This window comes from Tetrao urogallus, assembly GCF_951394365.1.
Source record: "Tetrao urogallus genome assembly, chromosome: 1".
In the NCBI taxonomy this organism is placed as follows: Eukaryota; Metazoa; Chordata; class Aves; order Galliformes; family Phasianidae; genus Tetrao; species Tetrao urogallus.
In genome coordinates this window covers 64,970,210-64,997,333 of record NC_136813.1, presented here as the reverse complement: position 1 = coordinate 64,997,333, position 27,124 = coordinate 64,970,210, and the positions used below count along the sequence as shown (strand labels likewise).

Here is a 27,124-nt window from a genome sequence, read left to right as displayed (position 1 = left end):
ATAAAACCTTTGGTAGTACATGGCTCCAGACAGATGAACACAAAATGAACTTTCCTTGGTCAAAATATCTCCTCACCTTCTCACGATAACATCTCACCTATGTCTCCTTGCTGATGGTGACACTGTAAATAAGAAAAATGAAGGAAAAAAGAAAAGGAGAAAAGTTCTGTAACTACAGGGAAATGTAATCATTTGAGAATTTCTTGAATGGTAAATGCACTGATGCCTCAGAAGCATAGATACCATGGTGATAGTTGCCTTAGCAATGTTTAGCTACGTAGGTAATCACAATCAAACCTGTCTCTAGTGGCAAAATGATGCTGTATTATTTTGTTTTTTGCAAAGCTTTTTTGAATGTGCAGTACTGTGGTTTATGATTTTGTATTCAGGCATCAGATTTTCTTTCAAGCTTCTTGTCCTTTTATTTTTCACTGATGTTAATTCTTAAAATAAATGTCTTTCATGTTAAGGCTCTGTACTTATAAGAGCCTAACTGATTTAGTCCTTACTCACCTCAGGATATATCTATTTCACACTTTTAGGGTGAGACATGATCGATTATAGAGTTTGTGTTCATGTTCTCATCTTAAAAAAGCTAGTACAGCTGAAGCTCATGTTTCCACAGCCTGACATCACTTTAAAGCCTGTGTATTTTCACAGCAGGTGTTCAGACAAACCAAATGTTATGAAAAAATGTAACGAGTGAGCAGATATCTTAGTTTTGACTTACAGAGTGTCTTGATAAAACCAGTACATAATTCCATTAAGTAAGAATGAAGATGAGAAATTGTCTTTTCCATTTGCGGTTGGAAGTACTTGCATTCCAAAGTTATCTAAAAGTTATCTGTTAGAGTGAAAGGCAGGTTGGGATTTTAGCGTGGGCTGCAACTGGTAGAGCCACAGGCTACCAGAGGTGGCATTAGGGTGTTGGTGGCTGGTGTTGGCCTCTACAAGCTGTGAGTTGGTTCTCCCGGTACTGCCAGCCTTTGGTCTCAAGGTACAATGCAGAAAAGTGTAGCTCTCCAAGCCTCTCACTCAAAACTATGTCTTGGATCACCAAAACTCAGTGTTTTCCAGACTGTGGAGATGCCCCAGATCAGCTCAGTGGTGGTGCATCTGGTACTACACCAGCCATACTTGTGCTCTTTATACTGAGTGACGGATGTAACAACAACTAGAGGAAAACCAAGTACAATCAAAGGCTTATTTGTGTTGATGCTAATGAAGGGAAGAGTCAAATTAGTCAAACTACCTATCAGGACAGATGCAGAAGATTATTATGTGAAAGCTAAGGATGCTGGGAGTAGAAAAACAAAGAAATTCAGTGCTAGAGAAAGAAATGCCACCTGGGGAAATTCTTATTAAGATTTGGTTTGCAAGCCTGCCTTTGCTTGTAGTTGAGATCTATGTTTCTAGTGGTATGTATTTTGGCCTTTCCTTTCAGGAGTCTCTGTCACATTTTAGTCTGTATGACCAGGAGAGCCCAAAGCTGCACAAATCCATGATTAGCTTTTTGTTATTTCCATATCCAGTGATTTCTCCTGCTGAGCCTGTTCCCTGGAATGGTGTTGTTTCTGCCCCATGGCCCAATGCTTCTATCTTCCTGGCCCAATGCTTCTATCTTCCTGTCCTTTGCTGAGGTCTCCAGAGGAAGGAGCGGGGACAGGCTCCAGAATGGCTGTGCTTCCTTCCTGTGGGGATGCATGAAGCTGACAGACCTGTGTACCGGGCTGTTGCTGTCCTCAGTGGTGACTTTGTCACTTCGCAGTCGAACAGGCCCATAATTACATCCCTCAGCGTGTGTTCAAGAAGGGCTGCTCTCTAATGCGGTCTCTGTGTCTGATTTGGGCACTTTGTGATATTCTGAAGTGCTTTTTCTTGTAACTTTTCACACTGAATTGTAATGATTTGAGTATAAAAGCTTTTCGACTGTTATGCACAAAGTTTTATTATAATCATTTTTAATAATCATATAATAGAACCTAATTTTCATCAAGGTTGTATTCACATTTCCTAAGTGCCATTGGCAGCTGGTAAAATGGAATGCTGTCTCCGTAAACCTCAAGTATCCCATCTGCTTAACAAGGAGCTGCTGGCTGTGGTACCACTTCAGAGCAGCAGTGGCTTTCTGTAGGCTGGGAAGACAGTGCAGGATCACTGCTGTGGGCAGGGGAGCAGCTGGTTGAGTTGGTGAAAAGCTGTTATGACAACCCCAGAAGATGTTACGCAATGGGAGATTTTTTGAGCCTGGGGCCTCTGAATAGGTCCCAGGCCTGTTTCTGGGTGTCAGGTGGCAGACAGCAGGCCAGTAACTTGGCTGCATTCACCGGGAGCTTGGGTCTTAACAGATTGGCCAAAATTTGGTTCCCACTCCCACTTTCCTAGTGCTAAGAGGTCTGTAAATCAGAGATAATTCTTCCTGGCATTAGCTGGATTTCCATTTACACAGATGTAAAAGGATTGGTGGTTTTGGTTTTTACTTCGTAAGTACAAAGCTCGCTGATAGCGCTGTGGCTGTTTGTTTCCTGTTAAGTATAGACTCAATGCCTGTCCTCATTGATCCAGAGGTTCATTGTGTGGGACAGGAGAGTGCAAGTTCTGGGTGAATTTGTGGGAGAAAATTATGGCAGACATGGAAAAGGTCTCTTTACATGTGTCTATGCTCTCTATAATGGCTAATTTTGAAGTTGCAAAGAGGTTTAAAACGTTGGAATTATTCCTGGTTGAAATAAATCTACAAGAGAAATAGCTAAAGTTGAAAGAAAAAAAAAATCTACAGCTTGGCATTTTTAACATGCTTATATTGGAGTAAATATTGAGTCAATTCAGTTTAGTCCTAATGTATTTGTTTTTGCTTTCTTTAGGAGAACTGCCCCCAGGAACAGATGTACTTGGATAACAAGGATGACAGTATGGTTTCTAGACAAGAAATGGAGCTGAATCGGACCCCTTCACATCAAACCAGTTTATCTGCAAGAGTGGCAACCAAACCAGGGACCAGAAGTTGCAATGAGCTGTGGCTCTTAAAAGAGTATCATGGCATGGTAACGAGTCTTGGAGAGCCACACACCCCCTGTGAAAAAGCGGCAATTGAAGAGGATGGCTGCGTTGCGCTGGGGAAGGATTTCACTCAAGTCCCCATGCAGGGAAGGTAAGAATAAGGACAAACACAGTTTTTCTGCCAGTTCAGATTTATTTTTACTTTCTTGCAGAGAAGATATGTATTTTCAATAAGCAATTGTTGTTTCTCCCCTAAAGAGAACGGGAAGCTTAATGGGGACATCAAGGCAGTTTTAATTGCCTAAGGACAGTGGTAGATCATTAGATTTTCAAACTAATCTCAGTTTTAATAGCAGCCATGGACCAATTTTGTTTTTTCAAGATCCCATTTCTTCTCTAATTGGTGTCACAAACCACACAGAAATAAGGATTGTTTTCAGGTGACACCCCCTGTCCCTTTAGGAAAGCTGCATGTGAACTTCCAAACTGCATCATAAGACCATAAAGTGAATCACTATGGCTAAGACAGAAAATATAAAAATGACACTGATAACTGATAATGGGTGTGATGTTGCCACATCACATATTGAGGGTAAAAGGAATACACTCTTTGTGTATCCTTTCATGAATCAGGAAGATTGTAGCTATGGGGAATGGTTGTCCAGTCTTTCCTGGTGAAAAAGATTAACAGTACTACTTACAGGTATTCAGAAATATATAAAGTATATATATATATATATATATATATATATATATATATATAAGGTGAGGGAGATGTGTCTATCTGAGCTCCTGAAGAACACAGTCTGCTTGGAGGCTTAAGTTTTGAGCAAGATGGCTTAAACTGCAGTGGTTCAGTAGAGTATCAGCACAATTTCCAGATCCTGATGCTGGAGACTCCTGTTGTAGGTCAGGAAAAACACGGTAGATTTCAAAGCAGGTTAATGTTCAAATAAGATTTAAAAAAAATCAATTAATTAAAATTAAACAGAAACATACTGCAGATCAGAAGTGTAACTGGAGTCCTGGTGAAGTCTCACTGTTAGTTAAATAGGCTTTTCAACCAAAAAGTAGCATTTCATTCCTCTTCACATGGTTCTCTGCTGCTTCTGTGTAAGTTAGGAATTGCAGTCTCAGGGGCTTTTCATAGCTCTGGGCATGCTGGTCACATCCCTGCACTGCTGGAAGGGGGCAAGGTGTGTCCTGTACTACTACATGTAATTTAGAAGGAAATCTACTTGTACTGGGAGAAAAGGAGGTTTGGGGCATTTTGTAAGTTCTCTGATCTGGACAAAGCAGAATCAGGTTAGCTAGATGAGCTTTGCTGCTCACCTTGCTTCCCTGAAGTATACATGTACTCTTTAAGTCTACATCAAACAAAGTCAAGGTTTTATGAGCATGTGAAGGTATTTACTTCAGAATGAGAATTGGAAATCGTTATGGCTGTGCTTTTGAAATATTAAAAAATAATCAAATTGACAGCTTGACCACAAAAGCCCCATAAATCCTTTAGAAATGATTTTTGGGGTATTTGAGGATTTGTTGTGTTGACTAAGACTTTTATGGACAGATTAAAATCTTGTAAAAGTTCCTTAGTTCAGCGTGTGGTAGTGTTGAGCTAATGTCATCTGGTTTTAAAAAAGTATTATAAGTACAAGTTGGATGCAGTGTCAGGAGGAAGGCAGGAAAAATGCATCTGTCAACAAGGATTTTCATTTGTGAATTCTCATATATGTCTAATTACTGATGTGTTTACAAGTGCTGTGTACTGTCCTGTTAACTGTCCTGATACAGGAATTGAAAATACTGTCATATTCTTATAGATTAGCTGTCAGTCTGCTGACTGTATTTCTTCCTGTTGTTTACAGGAATTTTTGTACTGGCTGCATGTAACTTACTATGAACCATGTTTGGAAATCATGATCACCGGTGCTAGAGATGAAAAATACTTTCTAAACTATGGGGGAGCCCACCTTCCTGCAAGGGCAGGCAGTAGCTCCAGATCTTTTGATAACACTGTTTTCCTATTGAGTAAAATTATGTGATTTTTGGGTAGAGTACGATTAAAGAGCCATTTCCATGCTGTCTTATGGGCAAATAGATCTTTTTTTGTAGTAATAAATTAGGGATTGGGAAAGCATCTCCTAAAGTTCCTTCTTGTTTGATTTTTACCTCTCTTGCTTCTGCAACATAATTGATTTTTTTTTTTTCCATGTGGAGATGAATCTTATCTGTCAGTGTGTATTTTAGCAAATGTACACTAGGTGCAATTAAAACATGAATGTGATCTGTATGACTCCTCTAATATGAGTAATTACCCTTAAATCATTGGGACCACTCAACAGAATGCAGATAAAAACATGAATAAACCTTTGTAAGTTCCCAAGTTGTTTGATTAGTTTCAGCAGAATAATAATTAACTTTTAATGTAAACTGTTCTTTGACTTGGAAGACTACTATTAAAAAAAGAGGAGACCTAATCCTTTTTTTCTTTAAAAGGGTTGACTAAATTGGCATGCCTGTTTGGTTTGTTTTAATGCATCTACTTAACTTAAATTGCTGAATTATCTTTCAAGGATAAGATTGCCAGGCTCTCTAAATTGTTCAAATTTACGCTGACACAAGACTGTCTAAAGAATCTATCCAAGAGAACACAGGATTTATCTTAGTCACTAAAATTACCTTTAAGAAAATGTTCTTGAGTTATCTGGAGTCTTTTTTCTTTCTGAGCAGAGTAGATAGTCACCCTGTTCTGGTCTGAACAGTTCCATTTGTCTGCAGCATAATCCTGTGGGTATTTTGTGGCTAGCTTGCATATGGTCATGAGCTGCCTGCCCATCAAAATGCCATCTTGTTTCCATCGTGTATTGAAGAATGGTTCCCTTCAGGTTTTACTGCATTGCATTAGGCTGCCCAGCCTCTATGTGAAAAAGCTTTGGACCATCTGTGCTGGTCCTGGAGCATCCTTCAGGCTGAAAGAAGTCAGCCTTCTTGTTAAGACCATACTTCCTCCAGTATTGCTTACTGCAGGAAATACAGGCATTTTCTTCTGAACTGGAATGCAAATGAGCTCCAGAGTTTTTCAGTGGGAATGCAGCTGGCTGAGGTGTATGTTTACACTGAACTGCACTATGTGCTATAGTGTGCTCTGCTGGAAATACAGGTTTTAACGTAGTACAAAACACCATTGCAGACTTATTTTTGATTCTGAACTTTGTTCGTTCTCCTTAGCCTTTATGAAAAGGATCAATCTGGCTATTTTTAACATCTTGTTAACGAAAGTTGCATTTGCGGTCTATAGACATTGATCCAGGACCTTCTTGAGTCCCTTGCACTGCAGGAAGATTTCACACTGCTCTGTGACAGCATGGACAATGTTCTTTATGTCTGCCCTGACACATTCAAAAGCACAGCTTACTTCCTTCCATCTTGTCTCCGCATGTTCAAGTTGTGGTCACAAAGGAAGGTTCCTTGGTTACCTTGATCTTATCATCATTAGTGCTGATTCCACGGGAGAAACCAAATGACATGGCTTTGTGCCAAGCAAATCTGAAATTCTCCTTTATGATCCACAGTAAGGGAGCGATATCAGCTGCTTTCAACTTAGGAATTAGTGGGCCTCAAAGGCCACTATAGAAAAATATATTTCTAAAGAAATAAGATATATAGTAATCCCATGTAGCCAATTACTTTATGATGCTATTTAAAACTATATTAATGAAAAAAGAAAGGCCTTCTTTGGAATATAAAAGTGATGGAAGAGTGGATAATTGAGGAACTATACCCTGTGGCATTCATTTCATGCTGCCCTTCTGGTCCCTTTCTCTCTTTGATGTAATTTCTGGCTGTACTTCTTTTAGGCAGTCAGGTAATAACACTGACTTCTTAAAAGTAGGGAGAAAAAGAAACAAACAAAAAAAAAAATGGCAGTTCTTTATTGATTTTGTTGTGAACTTTTAATGAGAAATTAGACAGTGGGAAAAAAAGTGATCAAACCAAGACGTCGAATTACTCCTCTGAGGTTATGTTTAGATGAATTTGGCACTGGAATTTGTTGTTCATTTTATGTTATAGTCCTTGGAAGTTTTTTTCTTTAACTTTTATGTCTCATTAAAAAGATTAATCTCCGGAGTAACAAAAATTAATCCCTTATTTACTTATTGAATCTGCTTGAATTTGTGTTTCATCAAGCAAACCTATTTATTTTAGCATTTCTCTGGTCTCTCAGTTTCATTTACATAATCCTCACTTCTGTAAGAAAAAATGAAAATAATCAACCAAACCAAATTCTTCCTTTGACCCAAGTCTGTCTTCACGGGATCAGTAGGGAAATTATTGGTTTGTGATGAGAAGGACTGTAAATCTGCTCCTAGTGATAGTGGAAGGAAAGCAGAAATGTGGTTGTGTGGCATGAGAGAGCTATTGGGCTCCACTTGAGCAAAGGATGCTTGTTCAGCAGAAAGCTTTCATTTAGTTTTCTCTACTAATGAAGCATACTGAGACGTCACTCATGATATACACGTGTCTGTTCAAAGTTATTTAACTTTTCTATTGCCATGTACAGTTAAACACCTCAGTGCTTACTTATTATAATGACTTACATTGTCTCAAACTGATAATATACTACCATTTCTGTTCTATCATTAGCAGACTAGAACCCTAGGTGCTCAATTGTTTTTTTTATTCTGACAGAATGCTTTCTTAAACAAAAATCCACCAATATCAATTTTCGTTTTGAAGTGTTCAGTTGGAAGAATTAGAGCATATTAATTGACTATTTCCACTGTCAAGCTAAAAACGATGCTCAGCACTAAGTGAAAAATTTGCAAAGTACCAATACACAAATATTACACTTAAATTCCTGTGAGATTGTAAAAATCAAACGAACAAACAAAAAATGCTATTGAATTTTGCAAGCAGCTGTTCTCTTTCTAATAATTAATAACATGGTTGTTTTGGGTTCTTCTTAGACATCTCTCCTAGGCCAATTGTGGAAAAATGCCAGTAGCCTACAAGATTCAATCCTCTTTAGGCTGTGACAGATGTTTTCTCATGTAAAGCTCTTTTTAAATCGGGGAAGGTTTTGTCAGCAATGATTTTCATTTTTTGGTATTATAATGTTCAAGTGTGATGCCAACCAGAGAGCCAGACTTTGAAAAGAAATGTGTTGCGTAGAGGCAATCACAGCTGAGCAGGAGGGTTGTACGGGGCTTAAAAAGCCAATGTGAGGAGCTGACAGTGTAAGATGAAGCAAATAACTCATTCACTCAAGCCTTTCTTTGAGAAACTGTCCTGTATGCTTTCTTCCTGGCCCATGTGTTTGTGTGAGAGTGGTAGCTCTAATATGCTAAGCTATTTGTGGAAAAGAGAACTTTGCAACAGCAGGTGGTCAAATGAAATTAATTACTAAGAATTCAGTTTTGTCTTCAATTTTCTGCCATGTGGAGGAGCAAAAAATTTACAGATGAGTATTTTCTAATAGTGAGGGGGAAAGGAAAACTAAACACTCTAAATCTACAGCCTGCACCTGTATGGCTGCTTTGTGTGAACATGTGAGTAGGCAGAGGCTATGTTGCAGCTGTTCTTCAGTAAATGGTATGCATGAAAACATGGCAACTCTTCCATTGGCCCAAACACTGAAGTGGGAGAACTGAGCTAGAAAAAGCTGAGAGTGAAAACAGTTATGAAAGGGTGTCATGAAGACTGATGCTAAGCAATAACTTGGGATTACTTGTTCTAAGACTCCTTGCAGAGCTTGAACATCAGTGATTCTGAGGTAGACAGAATCCAACATCTTAGCAGAGAATAAGAAGAGGGAAGAGCCCAGGACAGGGGCAGTTTGGCCTCACAGTGCAGTCAAGGAAGAAGTAATGCCTATGTGACTGTTTTACTCATGCTTGTTTAATTAATTAATTAAACATGCTCTGTTTATCTAATTGACATAGGGTGTAGGAGATGGATGTATATTTCCCACCCACCTTAGTTCTTAAGGTTCACCAAGCTCCAGGGTATTCTTATTTATGTTTTTTCTCTTTCAATACATCTCTGAATCTCTGAATCATGAAACATCCATTGAAAGAGGAAATGGAAGCCAGATATCTTAGTTTCAAAGTAAATTTCCTGATAATCAGTGTTGTTTTATGTCTTCCTCATGCTCCTTCTTTCAATGGCTATTCTATTGAAAATGTATGGGTCTCAAGGGAGAGAGGAAGGATTTACAGGATACTGTTGTTTCTAATAGTTAGGGTAGCCAGGTGAGAGCTGGGGTGTCTTAGTTCATACTGGGTGTATGCCAAAAAATACTGCCACAGCCTCTGCCCAAGATTGGCTCTTGGAGAGCTGCTGCTGAGCATAGAGGGGGGAAGAGAGAGCTCTAAGACAGATATCAAGAAATTGCAGAAGCAGTAGAAATATTGAGAAGGAAGAATGCAAGCCCTTGCATAGGGCTACAAAGAGACCCTGGGAAAAAAAGGTGCAATACAGTATGAAATAGAATGAGACCAGTATGTGGTGATCTGTGGAATGAATTAGATAAAAGTAAGTTAGTGCTGTGGTTGTAAGCCAGACTTTAATGTGATTGCTCCCTGGTTATGATAAAACATCCTAACTCCTCCAACACTGCAGTTAACAAAAGACTATGAAGGTCAGTTCCAACAGAGTTAATGGCACTCCTTGTTTCCCCTGAAAGCCTTGTGCTAGTCAGTACTTACAACTCTGTTTTCCAACAAAAAATAAGACATGTTAGTGAGATAAATCCACTTAATGCCCTTATCCCTCTAAAAAAGACCACAAGCAGTCCCACTCTCAAGTACAAAAGTAAACGTTTTGTTTCTCCCCTCTCGTCTCTTTTCTTCTCTATCTTACTGTTTTAGTACACAATTCTGCTTGTTAATAGAGATGTGCTTCTGTTTGCCCAACACTTTAAATGTCTCTCCTGTTAGAATTAATTAGCATCAGAGTGGTTTGTCCTCTTTCATTAGAAGCACTGGAAGTCATTCCTCAGCCACAGCAAAAATCTCCAGGGTAGCAGTGGTCATACATTTAAAAACTCAAGTTCATGCTAAATTGAATGTAGCTGATGGCAAAATAGATAAGTGTAAATGGAAAAAATTAGCCAGTGAGTTTAAAAAAAAAAAGGGTCACAGACTGTAGACCAGCAAATCAAATGTTTTTTTCAAAAACTGCTATTCATAAGGAGCTCAAGTGATTTACTCTCCAAAATACAGCAAAAGCTGATAAATGAGTCACCAAAATGCTTACTGACAGTGACCAAGCAAGCAATTCTCTGCTTGATAAGTACTAATGGGACTTAAGGGGCAAACTGGAATAATTGTGCTAATGGACCAGCAGAAGTCAGACCACACAGAGCTCTGTCCACAGCAGGTCAGAGCTAAGTCAAGGACAGCACACTGAGCTGGAGCCAGGTCCTATCAAAAAGAATTAATGCACTTGAGTTTGGTTTTTTTTTTTTTTATCTTTGCAATTTTTATGATTTCTTTCAGCCAGGGTGAAATGGAAAACAGATTGGCAGTTAGAGAAACTCACAGTTTTCAGAAATGCAGCAGAAGATACTGACTCAGTACAGCCTGTGAATTAGCATCATTCAGAAGCAGCTGTGAAAGGCTGTAGGTTTTGCTCACACCTTCTGAGCTATTCCCTTTTCTATGCGAGTCAGTAGGGACAGTAAACACAGTCCATCTGCCAGTGATCCAGGAATGTTTTTGCGAGAGCTCTTTTGCCTGAAGTGAAGCTCTGGCAATGACAGAGTATGAAAGCTTTTGACTCAGACAGCCACGCTGACAGTCACATTGAACTGCTGTGTGGCAGGGAACTGCCTTTGCTCTTTGAGGAGAAAGCGCTGTGTTATTGATGAACTTATTGTAAGAAGTCTGATCGTTAATAAATACAGAGCTTCCTTGAGTAGAGTAGGTAAATATTTTTAGTGACTTTTCTACCCACTCTTGTGGGCTTATGCAATTAATTTTCTCTGCTGTTTATAAAATAAAGAAGTAAAAGAAGCTTGAAATATACTTTTGTCTCTAATCATTCTAGGATTGATAGTAGCAAGTCTGCCTCCTCAGCCATGTCAATGACATGTGAGCTGCAATCCTCTTTAGGAGTTTATTGACAGCTGGTGCATCATGTAACCCTCTTACAGTGAAAAGCAAGAACCTGAATTTAGTGGATCTGTCTGATAAAAGGAATGGTAAACCTGGAAAGGAGTGTAACAAAGAGCCCATTTCTGTTTTGGCTGATGTGTCTTTAATTGTGTAATCTAAACAGCAGGGTTGTGCTACAGCATTATGTAAATAAGCAATTCTGTAACATCTAGCAGCATGTGGCTTCTTTGACAAGTTGCCCTGTGTACTGTATGGGGTGGCCTCCACTGCTTTTTAGTCTAGGTCAATACAACCAAATTCTCAATGCAGAAGTGTTGCAATAAATTGTCTCCAAAAATGAGCTAAGCCAGAAACTGTAAAGAGTAGATGGTAAAAATTTTGATCATCAGCTTGTGGAAAGCTATTGATTTTAACCATAAATTAGATACCAACATACCCTCATTACAAATCTGTTCATAGTTGTATAACAGTACTGAAGAGGATTATGGGGCCAGAAATATTCCAACTAGACTATTTTTTTTCAGAAGACAGACTATCCTTGGCAGAAAAGACTGATAGGTTTTCAGAAATATTTGTGTGTATGAGTAGGACGCCAGTCACAATTTTGAAGCTATTGCTGTGACAACTGAAGTTGAAAGAGCTCCATTAATGTCACTGGACCTGTCATACTTATCTTCTGCTGGAAGTACGATATTTGTGAGGCAGAGCACACAAGAGCTCCACATCACAGGCAATTAATGAATGTACTAATATATGTACAATTCAGAGGAGGACTGCTCATATAGTTTTTCAGTTATACACAATTGAACAAATGTTTTAGGTAGAATAGAAAAAAGTTAATTTTGGCTCTTCATACTTGTCAAGCACTGTATGAATCTAGGGAGATTTAGGTCATACAGATGCCATCACAGAATCACAGAATTGTAGGGGTTGGAAGGGACCTCCAGAGATCATCGAGTCCAACCCCCCTGCCAAAGCAGGTTCCCTACAGCAGGTCGCACAGGTAGGCATCCAGGCAGGTCTTGAACATCTCCAGAGAAGGAGACTCCACCACCTCCCTGGGCAGCCTGTTCCAGTGCTCCGTCACCCTCACTGTAAAGAAGTTCTTGCGCACATTTGTGCGGAACTTCCTATGCTGCAGTTTCTGGCCGTTTCCCCTTGTCCTGTTTCCACTCACCACTGAAAACAGTCTGGCCTCGCCATTCTGCCCCCCACACCTTACATACTTATAGACCTGGATCAGGTCCCCTCTCAGTCTTCTTTTCTCAAGGCTGAACAGACCCAGTTCACCCAGCCTTTCTTCGTAAGAGAGATGCTCCAGGCCCTTCACCATCTTTGTGGCCCTCCGCTGGACTCTTTCCAAGAGATCCCTGTCTTGATATCAGAAAGTATTGACACCAGGTTCCTTATATTTAACAGTATCCTTTTACTTGTATATAGAATCAGGCACCAGCTGTCTACTCAGATTGCACAGTTTTTGGAAACTAGGTGTTTTGGTGTCATTGCCTATATCACATTTGGTCTTTGTTAACAAGAAGGATGCTTGTTAGCATCCTTAGTTGAACTGTCCTATTGAGGTTACAGTGTTTGGTTGTTGACCAAAGTTAAATTAATATATAAATTGCAATAACACCACAGGGTTGAGACTCTGACCACGCCTATTGCAATGAAGAAGAAATGCTGATGGTGTCTATCCTGCCTTTCTAAATCAGTAGCCTTTAAAAAAAGAAAAAATGTCTATATGCTTCAGTCTTAAGTTCAAGTTTAGTCTTTTAGCTCTACCGTGCATCATGATATTTTCCTTCTCCAGCTTACACTTACATAATGCTTCTAGATGAATTAATTCCTGTAGCTTTAGTTCTTACACTTTTCTGATTAACTTTCACATTGCATGACCTTAACATAAAGTATATTTCTACTTCTCATAGACTTTAAAAAACAAAATTTTTTACCAAGTGTAACCTACTTTTAAGTGTCGTGAGTTAAGCGTAATGTCATCATTGGGTCTTTAAAGTTGTTATTTTTGTGTAGAGGAACAAACATCCTTCCATGTTGGCTCTTGAGAAGCAGAAGAGCTACTTAACGTGTTATAACTTTAAAGAATTATGACTGCTGCTGGTCATCTTATTGCATCTCTCCAGTTCTCTCTATTAAAAAAAAACAACAACAAACACAACTCTTCATTATTCCTCTGCCTAGAGCACATACTTACCCTTCTTTTTCTTTACGTTTCCATATTGTTGGAGTACCCTTCACGTTTCCTGCTATGTCACACTGTACTGATAATTTCTTTCTGCAAACTACTTGTACAGACCTTATTAAAAAGACTTTTGTTAGTTCAGTGGCTGTTTATCCTGGCAACAGCCTGTCACTGTTTCATTAAAAAAATATTTGTGAGAAGCAGTGTTTTGTTAACACTATATCCAGCTTTCATGCATGTGATGTATGTTTCAGTCTTCTATTATTTGGAGATGCCCTTACCTTAGGAACACTAAACCTTTTTAATACTTACAATCAAACAGCTGTGTAACTGGTCCAACGTATAGCAAAGGACAGGCTTTGCTTGTTTTCCTGTTGAAAAGCTGTCATTTATGTGATTTTCAAAAATTATTCAGGCAGATTACCTTCTTGGAGAAATGAAGCACAATAAACTTTATTCTATCTTTTACACTTCAAATTTGCTGTGTTCCATGACACCTCTACCAGGATGGGACCAGTTACAGAGATTCTTTGTCTCAATTACTCTGCTCTTGGAGATAGTCACATTGGTCTTTCTTCTTTAGTGAAATTCATCTGTAACAATCTGCTGTTTTTTCACCTGTCTGTTTAGCAGCTTGGAGCCTTCTACCTTAATGAGAGGGAAAATACAGAAAGAAGCTGACAGAAACGGGCAGCTGTGTCAGCATGGGGTTTCCCATTTTCTGCAGGTATTATCTTCCTGGAGAATTATATTTCTGTATCCAGCAAAATGGATTTGCTCTCTCTTTTCTCTTTTGTTCTTCTTTGGGAGCACAGAATGACGTTTTATTTATGTAACCTCAGGTCTGGATAGCCAGAAATTTTCATGTGGATGCAGTCTGTCTGCAGAGCAGAATCCAATCTTTTTTTTTTTAATGGTTGGCCATGTTCAGGTCACCTCCATCATGGGAGGGTGAAGATTTTTAGAATATGCATAGGAAATGTTATGTAAGAATATGTAAGGTCAGGAGAAAGATGGAAAGAAATTGCCTCTGTGAGGTTACAAAGTAAGAAAAGTGTCACTATATATAGGTCCGAAAGGAATGCACCATCTGAGAGGAGAGAATCTGGCATTAATGTGATGATAAGAACCACATTGCTATCTATAAATATGATATACATATTGCTGGAACAAACGTATCTGCCAAGTAGAAAATGAACTTCCTTCTGAGCTCTAAAAGGCTACTTTTTTTGTAGTTGTTGACTTTTTCACTGCACAGTAGCATGTTCTTTTGTGGAGAATGATTACAGCTTGAATCAAGGGAGAAGGAAGCTGAAATAGTATTGTTATTCTTTATTCTCCTTTTAGGTGAGACAAGGACACTCTCAGAATTTCTTTAGAATTCATCATATATAATTCTCATTGGTTGAGTGTTTGTTGAATCTTATGTCTTTCATTGGTACTGGATCAAAAATCTGTGTTTTAAAGATCCTTGTTAACATAAATCAGATAGCTCCTTTATGACACTGTAGTCCGAGGTTCCTACCAAGCCTATAAAGGCAGAAGAAAGAAGGATGGTAGCAAAACAGGACACAACACTGCGAAATAAACTTCCTGAAGCATGGAAACCATGTTTGTGTTAACATGTTACAATACTTTTAGTGAAGGACTGTTACAGGGAAAAGCATAATCTTTGTGAGAAAACTGGATTTCTTTTTGGATTATTTAAAAAATATTTTCCAAATGTTGGCAGCCAATGGTGTATTGTTATCAGCAGCCTTTTTCTTTTGCCTGGTTTCTTTAATTTATTTTTTGAGGATTTCCAGTTCTTAAATAAAATTTATCTCTACTTCAACTTGAAGATGAATACAGTGACTAATGTTATGGATTTACTCTTTGGAAGTTACTCGTTAGGAAAGAGGAAATCATATTTGGTGGGACTCGTTCATAGGTCTTTATGTTCCTAGTAAATACAGAATAACATTTCTGGTGAAAAATCTTTTGTATCAAAAAGAGTTGTAATCTAAGAGCAAATTTAAAGTACATTAAAAAGAAGCATGAAAACAACATTAGAGATGAGAGGAAAATGATTTGAAGAGCTCTGTCTCCTGACAGTGACTGCAGCTGTTGCAGAGAAGATCTTCAGATGGCCAAAGTTGTGTGAATACCTTCACTGTTTTACACTTAGACATAGTCTAAAAAGGAAATTTTAATACTTTCATTATAACTAAAATAATGAAAAAATATAATTGAAGGACTTAAATTATACTGAAAAAAATCCCATTATCTAATCAACTTAATAGTATTATTTCAGTATATAATAACTACATCACTTGTACAAATTATTTTTTAATCTTTAAATTTTCCTGCTGTTTTTTTTCTCTGCCTCCTCTGAATATTGTCTCTTGTCCTAGCTGTGGAGAGAACTTCAGCATTTTTTGTGGATCCAGAATCAGAGATCAGAATCTAGGTAAAGTCCAAATTAGTTGTCCTAGTTATGGTGCGAGGCATTATGAGAACCTGATTATTTACCAGATATGAGGCTAAGCTCTTGAACTTGCCTTGTTTCATTTTATGTAGGTCTCTCTGTTAGTGTTTCCTATTTATTTTCATGAAAACTGTAACAGATAAAAAGAAAGCAATAACGCTGATAGAGCAAATTCTCAGCTACAAAACACTATTTTTCAAAATAATCATCTCCATCAGCTATGTATTTTTGCCAGTGGTGAACAAGAGCCTGTGTGCCAGCTTGTAAAAAATCTGCACAAGTGGAGGTGACCCACTCTTTCAGAGTTTCACCACCTTCCACCTCACTGTGCTCATATCCACTGTTTGGTCTCCGTTAATTTTCAGCAAACATCAACAGATGTCAATGGGTGCCATATTTTTCCATCATGGACAAATTCAGAGACACATCTTTCTTTCATCCGCACTTCCTCATCAGACTCCATTCTGTCAGACTGCCCCTCTGCTGCCATCTGTTGCATGACAACAAAACGTAATGGATATTGGTGGGAAGGTTCATCTTCTACTGCCAAACCATCTACATCCACCTTTGATCTTGTGGGCCAACATCATAAAACAGGAGGCGTTACTTTCAGAGATGCCTTTGTATATTTGCCAAAAGACAAAATAAAATTCCCAGCAAGCTTACAGTAGTTGAGATCCAGCATGGAAAATAAAGCATAATTTGAGGAGAGTTTGAATTTTTTAAGCTGTAGGGTATTGTGCTGCTTGCATTTGCTTCCTCTCTCTAACAGCTCTCCAGGAAAAGAAGCCAAACACAGTTTCTTTCATGTTGTTAATGAGTTTTGGTTTTTTTTTTCCCCGCATCCGTAATTTATTTTCCTTTTTTTTTTTTTCTTTTTTCTTTTTCTTTCCCCCACTCTAAACAATGAAAGTACTTTGTTTTTCATGACAAATTACTTTTGTTTCTTTAGAGGTTGCAGGTATAAATAATGTTACTCCAAATTCCTGAAATAAAACATGTGGAACAGTAATTTGTAAAGAAAAGTTTTATAAAAGAAGAACAATAACCTCTTTTTGATTTCATCTTTAAATATAACTTACTAATTACTCTTTTCAATCTCCAAAGCTGGGGTGAATAACTTATTAATCAAAATTTAAAGTATGCAAGGATAAAATTGATTACGTGTGGCAGTTTGTCAGTGTATTGCTTCGGTTAATTAAAGCCATATCAAAATAATCCTGTTTCATCCTTCTGTAGGAAAGTATTCCCTTATTTTGAGTACTCAGTTGTCTTCCTCTTATAAGTACATCCTTTTCTTGTATCATCCTTAAATTAATCCAATCTTGCAGAGAGTCTTCTTTCTTGAACATACTTTTCTCCAGACCTTTGAGTGTATAACATCATATTGCTGCTGTGAGGTGATCACATCATCCAGGTTCTTCTCTGACCTGTCTTTCTGCTCAGGTTTCTGTTATCCCAGTTCCCAAGATTGCATCTTTAAGAGGCTCTGGTCAGATAGGAAATTAAAACATAACGTAGTCTCAAGTTGAGACCACTTCCTTAACTTTCCAGAGTCTTGGAATTGCCTCATGCACTATGAAAAACCATGCCGTTTTACCCCCCTGTGCATTATTTGTCATAAATTCTGTTTGCGTCAGAGTTGGCTAATTTAAAATCCTGTGGTGACTGCCAAAGAGAAAAGTTGGCATTTAAGAGCCAGTCTGTCAGTACATGCTGAAGTATGACAAGCACAGCCATGCTTGAAGAGACGCTGATCAATTGTAATGGATTCATTTCTCTGCATGTCCCTCACTACTTGAGAATAATAACCCTTAGCAGGTTATCTGTGTAATCTGTGAAGGAATAGGGTTTTTTGAATTTGGACCACTACCAATCCTGGCTACTGCTGCCTATTTCAAATTTGCAGCTTGCTGGCAGTCTCTAACAGTTAAACTGTTTTGGCAGTACTTGCTCTTGCAATGTATTTTCTTCAGACTATCCACAGTTTTTGCATGCTGCCTCTTTCCAATTTTCTTTGCTGAAGCAGATAATAGAGAAAAAGCACAACCCCTGTCCTTTAAAGGGTGGCCTTTTTGAATCTGTTCCATCACTGTGTCTCTGCTATGTGGTCATGAAGCTCTGGGAGGGCTCTTGTCCCTGTCCCAGACACCCCTGCTCCCTGACCTGTTGCTGTGGGGTGGGACTTGGTTAGGGAGGTCACAGCCCTGATGGCTCATCAACTATCTTCTGGTAAGGCAGACAGTCATTGTGGCACCATAGCATTGGAGCAGAAAAGTAAGAGCTTAGTCCTCTTAGGTAGAGTCAGAGGAGCTTCAGAGCAGCTTCAGGATTAAGTATTTTCTTATAGCTTTAGTCACTGCAGTGGGGTCCCAGTCAATCTCTCCTGAAGTCGATGGAGATTTCGCCTGGCAGAGGCAGCAAAGATTCTTGAGGAAAAGGAACTCACAAGTCCTGGAGGTATGTGAAAATTTCATTTTACAGGGAAGTACAATAACTCTACAAAGGCTGATTTGATTTTAAAAAAAAAGAAAGAAAAGAAACACAGGAAACATTCTGTTTTCCAAGCTATTTCTGAACTTAAATTGCCTTAATTCTTCAAATAGCTGAATACTGAACAAATAAAGGAGAAACCACCTCCGTCACATCCTCCTGTGGGACACGTCCACCTCTCACGATCCAGCAGAAGGGTATGAAGTCAGTGCACTGCTTATGCCCTCTACAGGGGATCCACTTATATCTGGGTCTAGCTCAGCATACATTTCACTACATGTTTTTTAAGTGTGTTGCTTATTTGCCTGGGGACTTGGCATGGCAGTTTCTTCTCAGTGTGAGACATGTCGGCTGGCTGTGCCCCTTGCATTCTGTCAGGTAGTGCCACTGCCACAGTCCCCTGGGGAATCCTGTACAGTCCTGTTTTATAGAAAATTAGGAAATTCAAAGAGAAAATGAGTCTGCATTAAGTAATGCTTTCATTGCTAAATTTCTATGACATCTTAATGGTGCATGCTTTTAAAAGGTTGAGAGGTTATTTGTTGATTTAGTTGAAGCTACATAAAACAGTCATCAGAAGATGTCTGGAGCCTGTTTAGAGAAGTGAGCTGTGGAGTCTTTGATCCTTCCCTTGACAATTAGAATCTCAGTTGACCATACCTCATTTGTGATGAGTACTCGTAACAGCTCCCCCATGATGTACTGCTACTGAGGACAAACCACGATGGAGGGCTGTGTCTACGTGTGGGCATATATATTATGTGTGCATATAATGATGTTGATGGATGTTTGCTTACAGCTGTTTAGTTTACACTTAATGTTTAGAAGCTGAATGCTATGGTTTTGGTCTGCACAGTTTGTACCACATAAATATTGTGAAATAAAGTGGATTTCATTTGGTATTAACAACTACCAAATCTTTTGGAAGAATATGTTTTAATTTAAATATGTGGTCAAATGCTGGTATGGGGTTGCTTTTGTGTATTTTTCTTTTTTGTTTTTCGGTTTTGTTTTTCTTTTCCATTAAAAAAAGGAGTCTTTCTATTTATTTCCGTGATATGCTTGTTTACACTTATAATAAAAGTAATTAGTTCAGTACGTATGACTTGGTGTGAGGATAAATGTTCTCCAATCAGAGAAGACAGTGTTCCTCAAATTAGTCTTTAGCCTATAACAATGCAGAAATGATAAATTGATGTCTTACAGTTGTTACTAACCTCCTACATGACTAATTGTCTCTCATATTTAGGTCTCCTCATGTAGGAAACTTAGCTTTGTTATAATCTCTTGGCTTTATAGTACACCTGAACTTTTGTTTAAGAGGGAGTTTCACACTTACAAAGCTTTTAGTGACTACTAATTCAGGGAAGTATGCTAACACTTCTTTTTTTTCCTGATGTAATTCTTCTTCTAACGTTTTATATAATTAATATTTCAATAACTTACATTCCAAACTCTTGATGTCCAATGGACAATGCTTCCATGTGCAGTTCCTCAATTCTGACCCAATCCTTTCTGTAGAATTATTAAGTGAGAATTTTTGCTTACTGTTGTCATAGAAATAACTCCTTTACCAACGCTTGCATGCACAACTTAGCATATGGCAGATGAGGCATCATATTTTCCATTGTTTAAAATGTATGCTTTTTATTTTAGAGAGTGAAAACTTAATGCACTGTGTTGGCATGATTAATCTTTCCAATATGAGGCTAAATAATAGGCTCCAGCAAAACCTACCAAGTATTTTAAGTCTTTGCCAGCTAACTAGGATGAGCGTGATCTTTTTTTTCCCTAAGATTCCTGTAGGATGCTTGCTTCTTTTGGAGTACTTGGGATTAAAAGGTTGCTTATTGCTGAACAATAGTTCCTAATACAAACTCTTCTTTTTTCTTTCATTCAGAAGGGCATGCATAATCATGTTAGGAAAAACCTGAAAAGTCAGTGTCCATATAGTCTAGGTCAGGTCTGATGTTCAAGGGCAGGAATGGAATTCTCTGTGTGGACTTCATCCAGAGTCCATTGTAGACACTGGAAGCAATAATCTGCAGTTAATGAAACATGGTAGCTGGTTGTTGGTGGAACTTGTAGCGCTTATATGCCACTGATTCTGCATAATGTCTGAAGAGTTGTCATCCCATCAGTGGGAACAGTTGGAGAGTCTCACTTCCCTTCATTTCCTCTTCTGCTCTCCTTGTGTCTTTCTGCATGTCCTGGAGGTTGGGGGAACCTGCTTCTCCCTTAACTTCCCGAATGAGTGTAGGAGATTGGTCACATCTCTAATGAGAAGCTGTAATGAAGTACAAATTACCACCAAAAAGCGTGAGCTTTGCTCATGCCTGGGAGCAGTGGCATATGTTCAGATTGTGGGGGCTTCTGCAATGCACTTGGTTTGTATTCAGATCCGTATGTTTTGTAATGTATAAATGGGATCCTTCTCCAGCTGCTGTCAGACAGCTGTAGCTTCATCTACAGACACTTTCATGATTTGGAGGAAACTGCTCTATCTTCTGCGTTATGGACAGCCCTCCTGTGATGCTAATTTCTCTTCTGGGTTACTATGGAGACAGGAACAATTGTAATTGCTTGAAAGATTAGCAGTGGTATGACTTTGCAAGTAAGAAGTTCAGAAAATGCAGAAGAAACTCACGTTCCTGTGTAGAGAGCCAAAATCTGCATACAAGGCTGTCACAGCAGTAGATAAGTGGTTAAGAACAATCTTCTGTTTGAAAGATTTAATTAAAAAAAGAAAAACCATGCCCAGCTGAAAAAACGTGACAAGGAATGTGACCACGCCTGTGACTAGGGGGGGGGAAGGGGGTGAGCAGGACTACTTGTTTTTCTATCAGTTCTACCTGTTTCTTTCTGTACGAGTGGTGCTTTATGAGTCTTTGAAAGAATCCTTATCAAATACATTTTCCAAGACTTTGGTTGGTTGAATGCTTTCTAATTTTATGGAATGGTGACTCAGAAGAATGAAAGTGTTTCTGTAGAATTATCTTTTTCAGTTTTTTTTCCCATCCTATTGGAAGGAAAGTATGGTATAAATGTTTATTTTTTGTATGAAGGTCTATCTGTATGTGCATATAAAAACACATGAAAAATTCAATTATTTCACACCTTTTCATGTGATGTTTAAAATATTAATGACTGCTGACCCTGAATTGTGAGATTAAAATTAGTACCCTGTTTACTATCTCATCACAGTAGTATAAATTCAGACCAGTCTTTTAATCCTAGAAGCAGACCAATCTGTAATGTTGTACTAGCCAGGTGACTTAGTAATTAGTTTCTTGGTAAAGTTGCTGAATTGATTGGTAGAGATATATTTTACTAGTAAGTAAGCATGAACAAAGTTTCCAGCTGTTTTGATCAGTATAGACTGAGCACAGCTTTTGAAATACATCACTCTGATTTTTTTTCCTCATTTACACAGTGTCATGACTGAAAGCTGCTTGCAGGATTGAGGAGTCCTGAGAATGATGCTGATAGCTTTTTAGGCACTGCAGACTTGCTTCTGTAATAGTAAAGGGTCTCTGGGCATTCCTAGGTTTTGCTTGCAAAAGATCTGAAGCTGATGACCAAATCCTGCCTCAGTGTCTTCGTGAAAGTGTGGGAGATACACAGGGGTGCTCACATTAGGCTTTCCATTCAGGGATGACTGTCACTGTTGTAGTCTGTGCTACTCTTTCATGATCTTTTTTCCAACTTTTCTTCCTAGTGCTTTCAGCATTCAAGAGTCTTTTATAACTAATTAGCTTTATTGTTTATATTACTCTCATACTCTAATTAGAGTAATCAAATCATGGGGATCTTGAAGCTCTCCTCCTTTTCCTCTAATTGTTTTTGCTTTGTCAAGCCTGGCTGTTTCCTGCTGCTTATTCTTGTCCATGCGTTTTTACTTTCTGCAAATTGATGTTGTCCTGTACTAATGGTTTTCTCTTTATCTGAAGAACCTTCCAAGTTTTACTGTATTGGCCATTCTTGTCAGCCTGTGAAGACCGATAGTCCCATTTGAGAATTAATTGCAAGGGACACACTAGCCAGTGGGAATAACAGATATGCAAAAGAAAGAAGGTGATGTTTTGAACTGTTTATGAATTTTTTTGGATTGTGTATTAGGAAGAATTTATTTTCAGAAAGAGTGGTGATGTATTGGAACATGCTGTCCAGGGAGGTGGCATCACTGTCCCTGCAGATGTTTAAGGAAAGGGTAAATGTAGTATTAAGGATATGGTTTAGTGGGCAATATTGATGGTGCGTGGACAGTTGGTCTAGATAATCTTGGAGGTCTTTTCCAACCTTAATGATTCTAAGATTCACTTCAGATTAAATTGTTTCAACTATCTTCCACCAAGCCTTGGTTGTCTCCTGGTTGCCACGGTTGTAGTTGTTTTGCCCTTCAGCACTGTTTGTCTAGTGGTCGCTCATTCATGGTAGCAATGAATACTTTCCATGCACTCTCAGGCAAGGAGCAGAATATTGTGTCTTGAAACTGAAAGTTTCAAGTTCACTCAAGTTTGTCTGAACAAACTGCCAATTCTGAATTTACCAGAGTCTCATAGCTACTTCAGCCATTCTGCTATCAGCACTTCATCTCAGTAGTGGAAACCTACTGGGTTAAAAGCAGTTTCAGAATTTTTTTTCCAAACTCGTATGTGACTACCAAGCAACTGTGTACACAGAGACAGCATGATCTGCTGTTTCACCTTCTGCTTTCCTTTTCACCCATGTGAGAATCTGTGTGTGAGGAGTCTCTACTCTGCACCCCTAACATACCTCAACACTGAAGTGGATATAGTGGGTTTGTGGTGGCAGAACACTGTCCTTTGCCCTCACTGTTTCTTGAGGATAAAGATTGTCTTGTGTATGTGTATGTTTATGCATATATACATAGATAACACAAGGCAGTGTTGGTATCACCTTCCAACAATGAAGCAGAAAATGGAAACATTTATGGAAAGTTTTCTGGTTACTGCTCTTAGATTTTGCACACATTCTAGGAGGAAAGGAAGAAAAACAAGCTTGTAATGTTTAATGACGTGAATAATGCAAGGTTAGATTAGAGCAGTATATAATTTATACTTTTTTTGGAACCATTATTATTTTGTGTGTGTGTGTGTGTGTTAGCAGCAGAATCAGTCAATCAGTCTTTGCATCAGTTAAATTTCCGAATGTGCAAGTTCAAGGACCATCATCAGAATTTTTATTAACTGTGCCACCTTTGAATGCAGATTTCAAAGGTAGCAGATTGCCAGGATTGAACAGAAACATACAGGCAGTACTCAGTGAACACATGCTTGAAGTCATAGTAGTATTTTTACTATCTTTATGGATTTCATTCTGTGAAAGCTCTAAGTAATCTTTCACATCTAAGGCTACGATAAGACTAGAATAGCACTTGCTTTAAAGTATCAGTTTGTCCACTTAGACATTTTGTGTGAATTATGCTCTCCTACTTATAAAAGGAAGCACTTCAATAACTTTGGAGCATGCAATCATCTCTTCACAGATGAACTGTCAGTGCAATGTAGCACCTGAATTCTAATCTGTTTTGCATTTCACCTGAGGCATTGGATAGTTCAGTCTCTCTCTAACACTATGTTCTCTTTCATTGGGACTGCAAATACAATACCTAAAGCAGAGCTTGTATGAGGGCTGTGGCCACTCCTGGCTGAAATAATCACATGCATCTTCTCCACACCTAGCATGACTTCTGAACTGGTAACACAATTAAACAAGCAAGATGATTCATTAATGGGAGGTTGATAGGATCACAGAATGGCTGAACCTGGCAGGGCCCTCTGTGTCTATTTGGCCAGTCTCTGTTCCAGCAGGGCCACCCGGAGCAGGGTGCCCAGTGCCATGTCCAGGCGGCTGCTGGAGATCCCCAAGGAGGAGACCCCACAGCCTCTGGGCAGCCTGTGCCACTGCTCTGTAACCCACACAGCACAGGATGCTTCTGGTATTCAGAGGCATCCTCCTGTGTCCCAGTGTTTGCCCAGTGCCTCTTGTACTGGCCCTGGGTACCACATAGAAGTGCTTGCCTCTTTGCACCTTCCTTCAGGTATTTATAGACATTGATGAGATCTCTCCTGAGATTCCTCTCCTCCAGCTGAACAGTCCCAACTCTCTTAGCCATTTCTCGTAAGAGAGATACTTCAGTTCCCCAATAATTTCTGTGGCCCTATTCTGGACTGATCACAGTCCAGCAATAGCAAAAGTCATTTTGTGTTTCCTTGCAGCTCTTGTGACCATTGCATCTAGGCCTCTCCAGAAGTAATGAGATCTGTATATTCACTGCATGTCTAGAAAATTTCTTTGGGACTTTCTGGTGGTGAGGGCCTGCAATTATGAATTGGATGAATTTATGTTCGTCTAAATAATGTTTATTTTAATAGGAAATGCCCCTGGAAAAGCCAGGTCTTGGAAACTGCTCTAAATGTCTCAATTATTTCAACTCTTTCAGAAGCCTGCCCAAAGTTAAACCCCCTATGTCATTCTTGGTTCTCTTCAACTGTTAAGCTTTTGGATTTATATATTAGCAAAAGACTTATTAAATATGTTAAGCTGCAATATGGCCAGATATAGCTTAATCTCTGTATCTTACTTAATTATCTGCAGCACCAGGATAAAGACTGGACAGAGTCTTTTGGAAACAATTGTGCACCAGATAAAGCTTTCTTCCCTAATGTAGGGGGTGACATAGTTGCTGGAGAGATCGTATGTTTCTCTGGTCCGTGTTCCAAATGGCAGAAATTATCCTTTATTTTATGCTTTTATGTAGTATGCATGCACAAAGTTATATAGAATCATAGAATGGATTGGGTTGGAATATATTTTAGTTTTAATCTTCCATTATGAAGTTAGGTTTGTAAAATGTAAACATCTAAATGTGAATTATTTATCTATTGCTCATCTGGCATTTGGAGAGAATTTCAATGACTGTTTTTGACATCACTTCTAGGATGAGGTAAATTTCACTCATGCAGTCAACCATGACTACAAGGGAGTAGCTACTGTGACTAGTTCAAACTTTGTGAAAACCTCAAGCTAAGAGAAAACCATTCCTACATAACATTGAACTAGTTAGATGTGTGTGTAGCAAATTACTCTGTAGAACCATAGTGAATCATTGTACTACAGACTTACAGTTCTTTTTTTCCCCTCTCCAAAGATACCACTTCAATTTTTCCAAATTGTTCAGCTCAAGGTCAAGAACCACTTGCTTTACAGAGAAGACACCGCTGCTGAAGGTTTCCTCAGAGGAAAATGGGTGAGTTACTTTCATTTTACTCAAAATACATTTTTCCTAAGCTCTCTTCTATTTAATTGTGCATGGTTCTTTCTTATATTCTGACATCAAACCTAATGGGAAATAAAGTGGATGTCAGAAGTTGTGAGCAGAGAATTACTCTGAAGTAGTTTGAGTGGAAAGAAGGGGCTATAAATGAGATAAGGAATGATGTAAGGTCGCAGGTCAGGTTGATTAGAGATACCTTGGGATAAGCAACTGCAGGTTGCTCTCATTTTCTTCATATTGTGTTGCATTAGGTGCATTTCAAGACACAGCAGAGCTATAAGATGGATTCTTATTCTTGTGGATTACACATCAAATTCAGAGGCATGTCTGTCTGGTGCTTCAAAATGCTCGTTCTTTCAGGTGCACCTAAACATCATAAGGCTTTTGCTTCTCTGTCTATCTAGTTGTGCCATCAAGAGGAGCTCAGTCTCTACTGAATAAATATCTTTATATGATTTTTTTCCATTAAAATCTATTACAGAGAAGTTTAAGCATATGTAAGATCAGTTGCATCTCATATCTGTTGAAATAAACTACTGTTTTATTTTCTCTTTACTGAAAATATGTGACAGGTTGCCATGCATGGGTCTTCATAACCCAGATTTTACCACAGATGATGATTCATGGGACAACAGCTCTGCCGAATTTGAACAGAGATTTCATCTGGGAAGTGAAATGACCAGTTTGTCTAGATCTGCTTCTTCTGAGAAATATGAAATCTTGGATAACCTTCATGTCAAGTTCAATTTATCAAAGATGAGGTCTGAATTCAAACATTATTTTATTTACTTTTTAAAGTTTCAGCAGTTTCAAAGTATACATGGCTAGAAAATGATATATTTTCTGCAAATGAATAATATAACGCTCCATATTTAGGGTATATTTTACCATTGATAGCTTATAAATAAATCCTGATGAAACTGATTACAGCCTCTATCCAATGATCAATAGCTCTTTGCTCTTAAAAGCATTAATCAAGATATCTATTTTAAATCTGAATTTAAATAATGTTTCTATTGCTTTCAATATTTTGAAAGCTTCTTGGCTTTTTCACAGTTTTGTTTTTCACTTTTCAGTTTTTTTGAAGAAATATTTATCTTTAATTGAAATGTATATCTCTCTTTTTATAGAAAAATAGATGAGCAGTCTTCTACTTACCTAACAGTGTTTCTGGAATCATCATAGTAGCTTTTCATGAATATGCAATGCAAAATATAACCAAGAACTTTTTTGTCTTTAAGTACATTAATATATTTCACTCTTTATCTCAAAGTAGTCTTTCACCTCATTTAGGCAGGGATGAAGTTGAAATATTTTAATGTACTGAAAAATATCAATATAATAAGAGCTTAAATTCAAATGTTCTCAGGATATTTTCACCTGAATAATAGCTAGCAAAGCCTTTAGTCTCAGGTACAAACCCTCTCTGCCACTTCTAGATTTTCAACATTTCTTCTTGTTCTGGTTTGAATTGCTAATAACTCTGCAGTTTGCATGGAGCCCGAGCACTTCATGCCCCTATCTACATGTTGATCCATGGAGCC

General features: G+C 38.4%; 1 protein-coding gene across 1 annotated transcript in view; it reads left to right on the top strand.

Annotated features, from left to right (window-relative positions):
- Positions 1-2,885: 2,885 nt before the first annotated feature.
- OCA2 (OCA2 melanosomal transmembrane protein) overlaps positions 2,886-27,124 on the top strand; it is a gene marked incomplete at both ends in the record, with an annotated part of 205,850 nt that continues 181,611 nt past the window's right edge. Inside the window, 3 exons of the mRNA XM_079544452.1 lie at positions 2,886-3,151; positions 25,455-25,553; positions 26,153-26,341. Coding sequence (XP_079400578.1) covers positions 2,886-3,151; positions 25,455-25,553; positions 26,153-26,341 — 554 coding nt within the window. The remainder of the gene's footprint in view (positions 3,152-25,454; positions 25,554-26,152; positions 26,342-27,124) is intronic.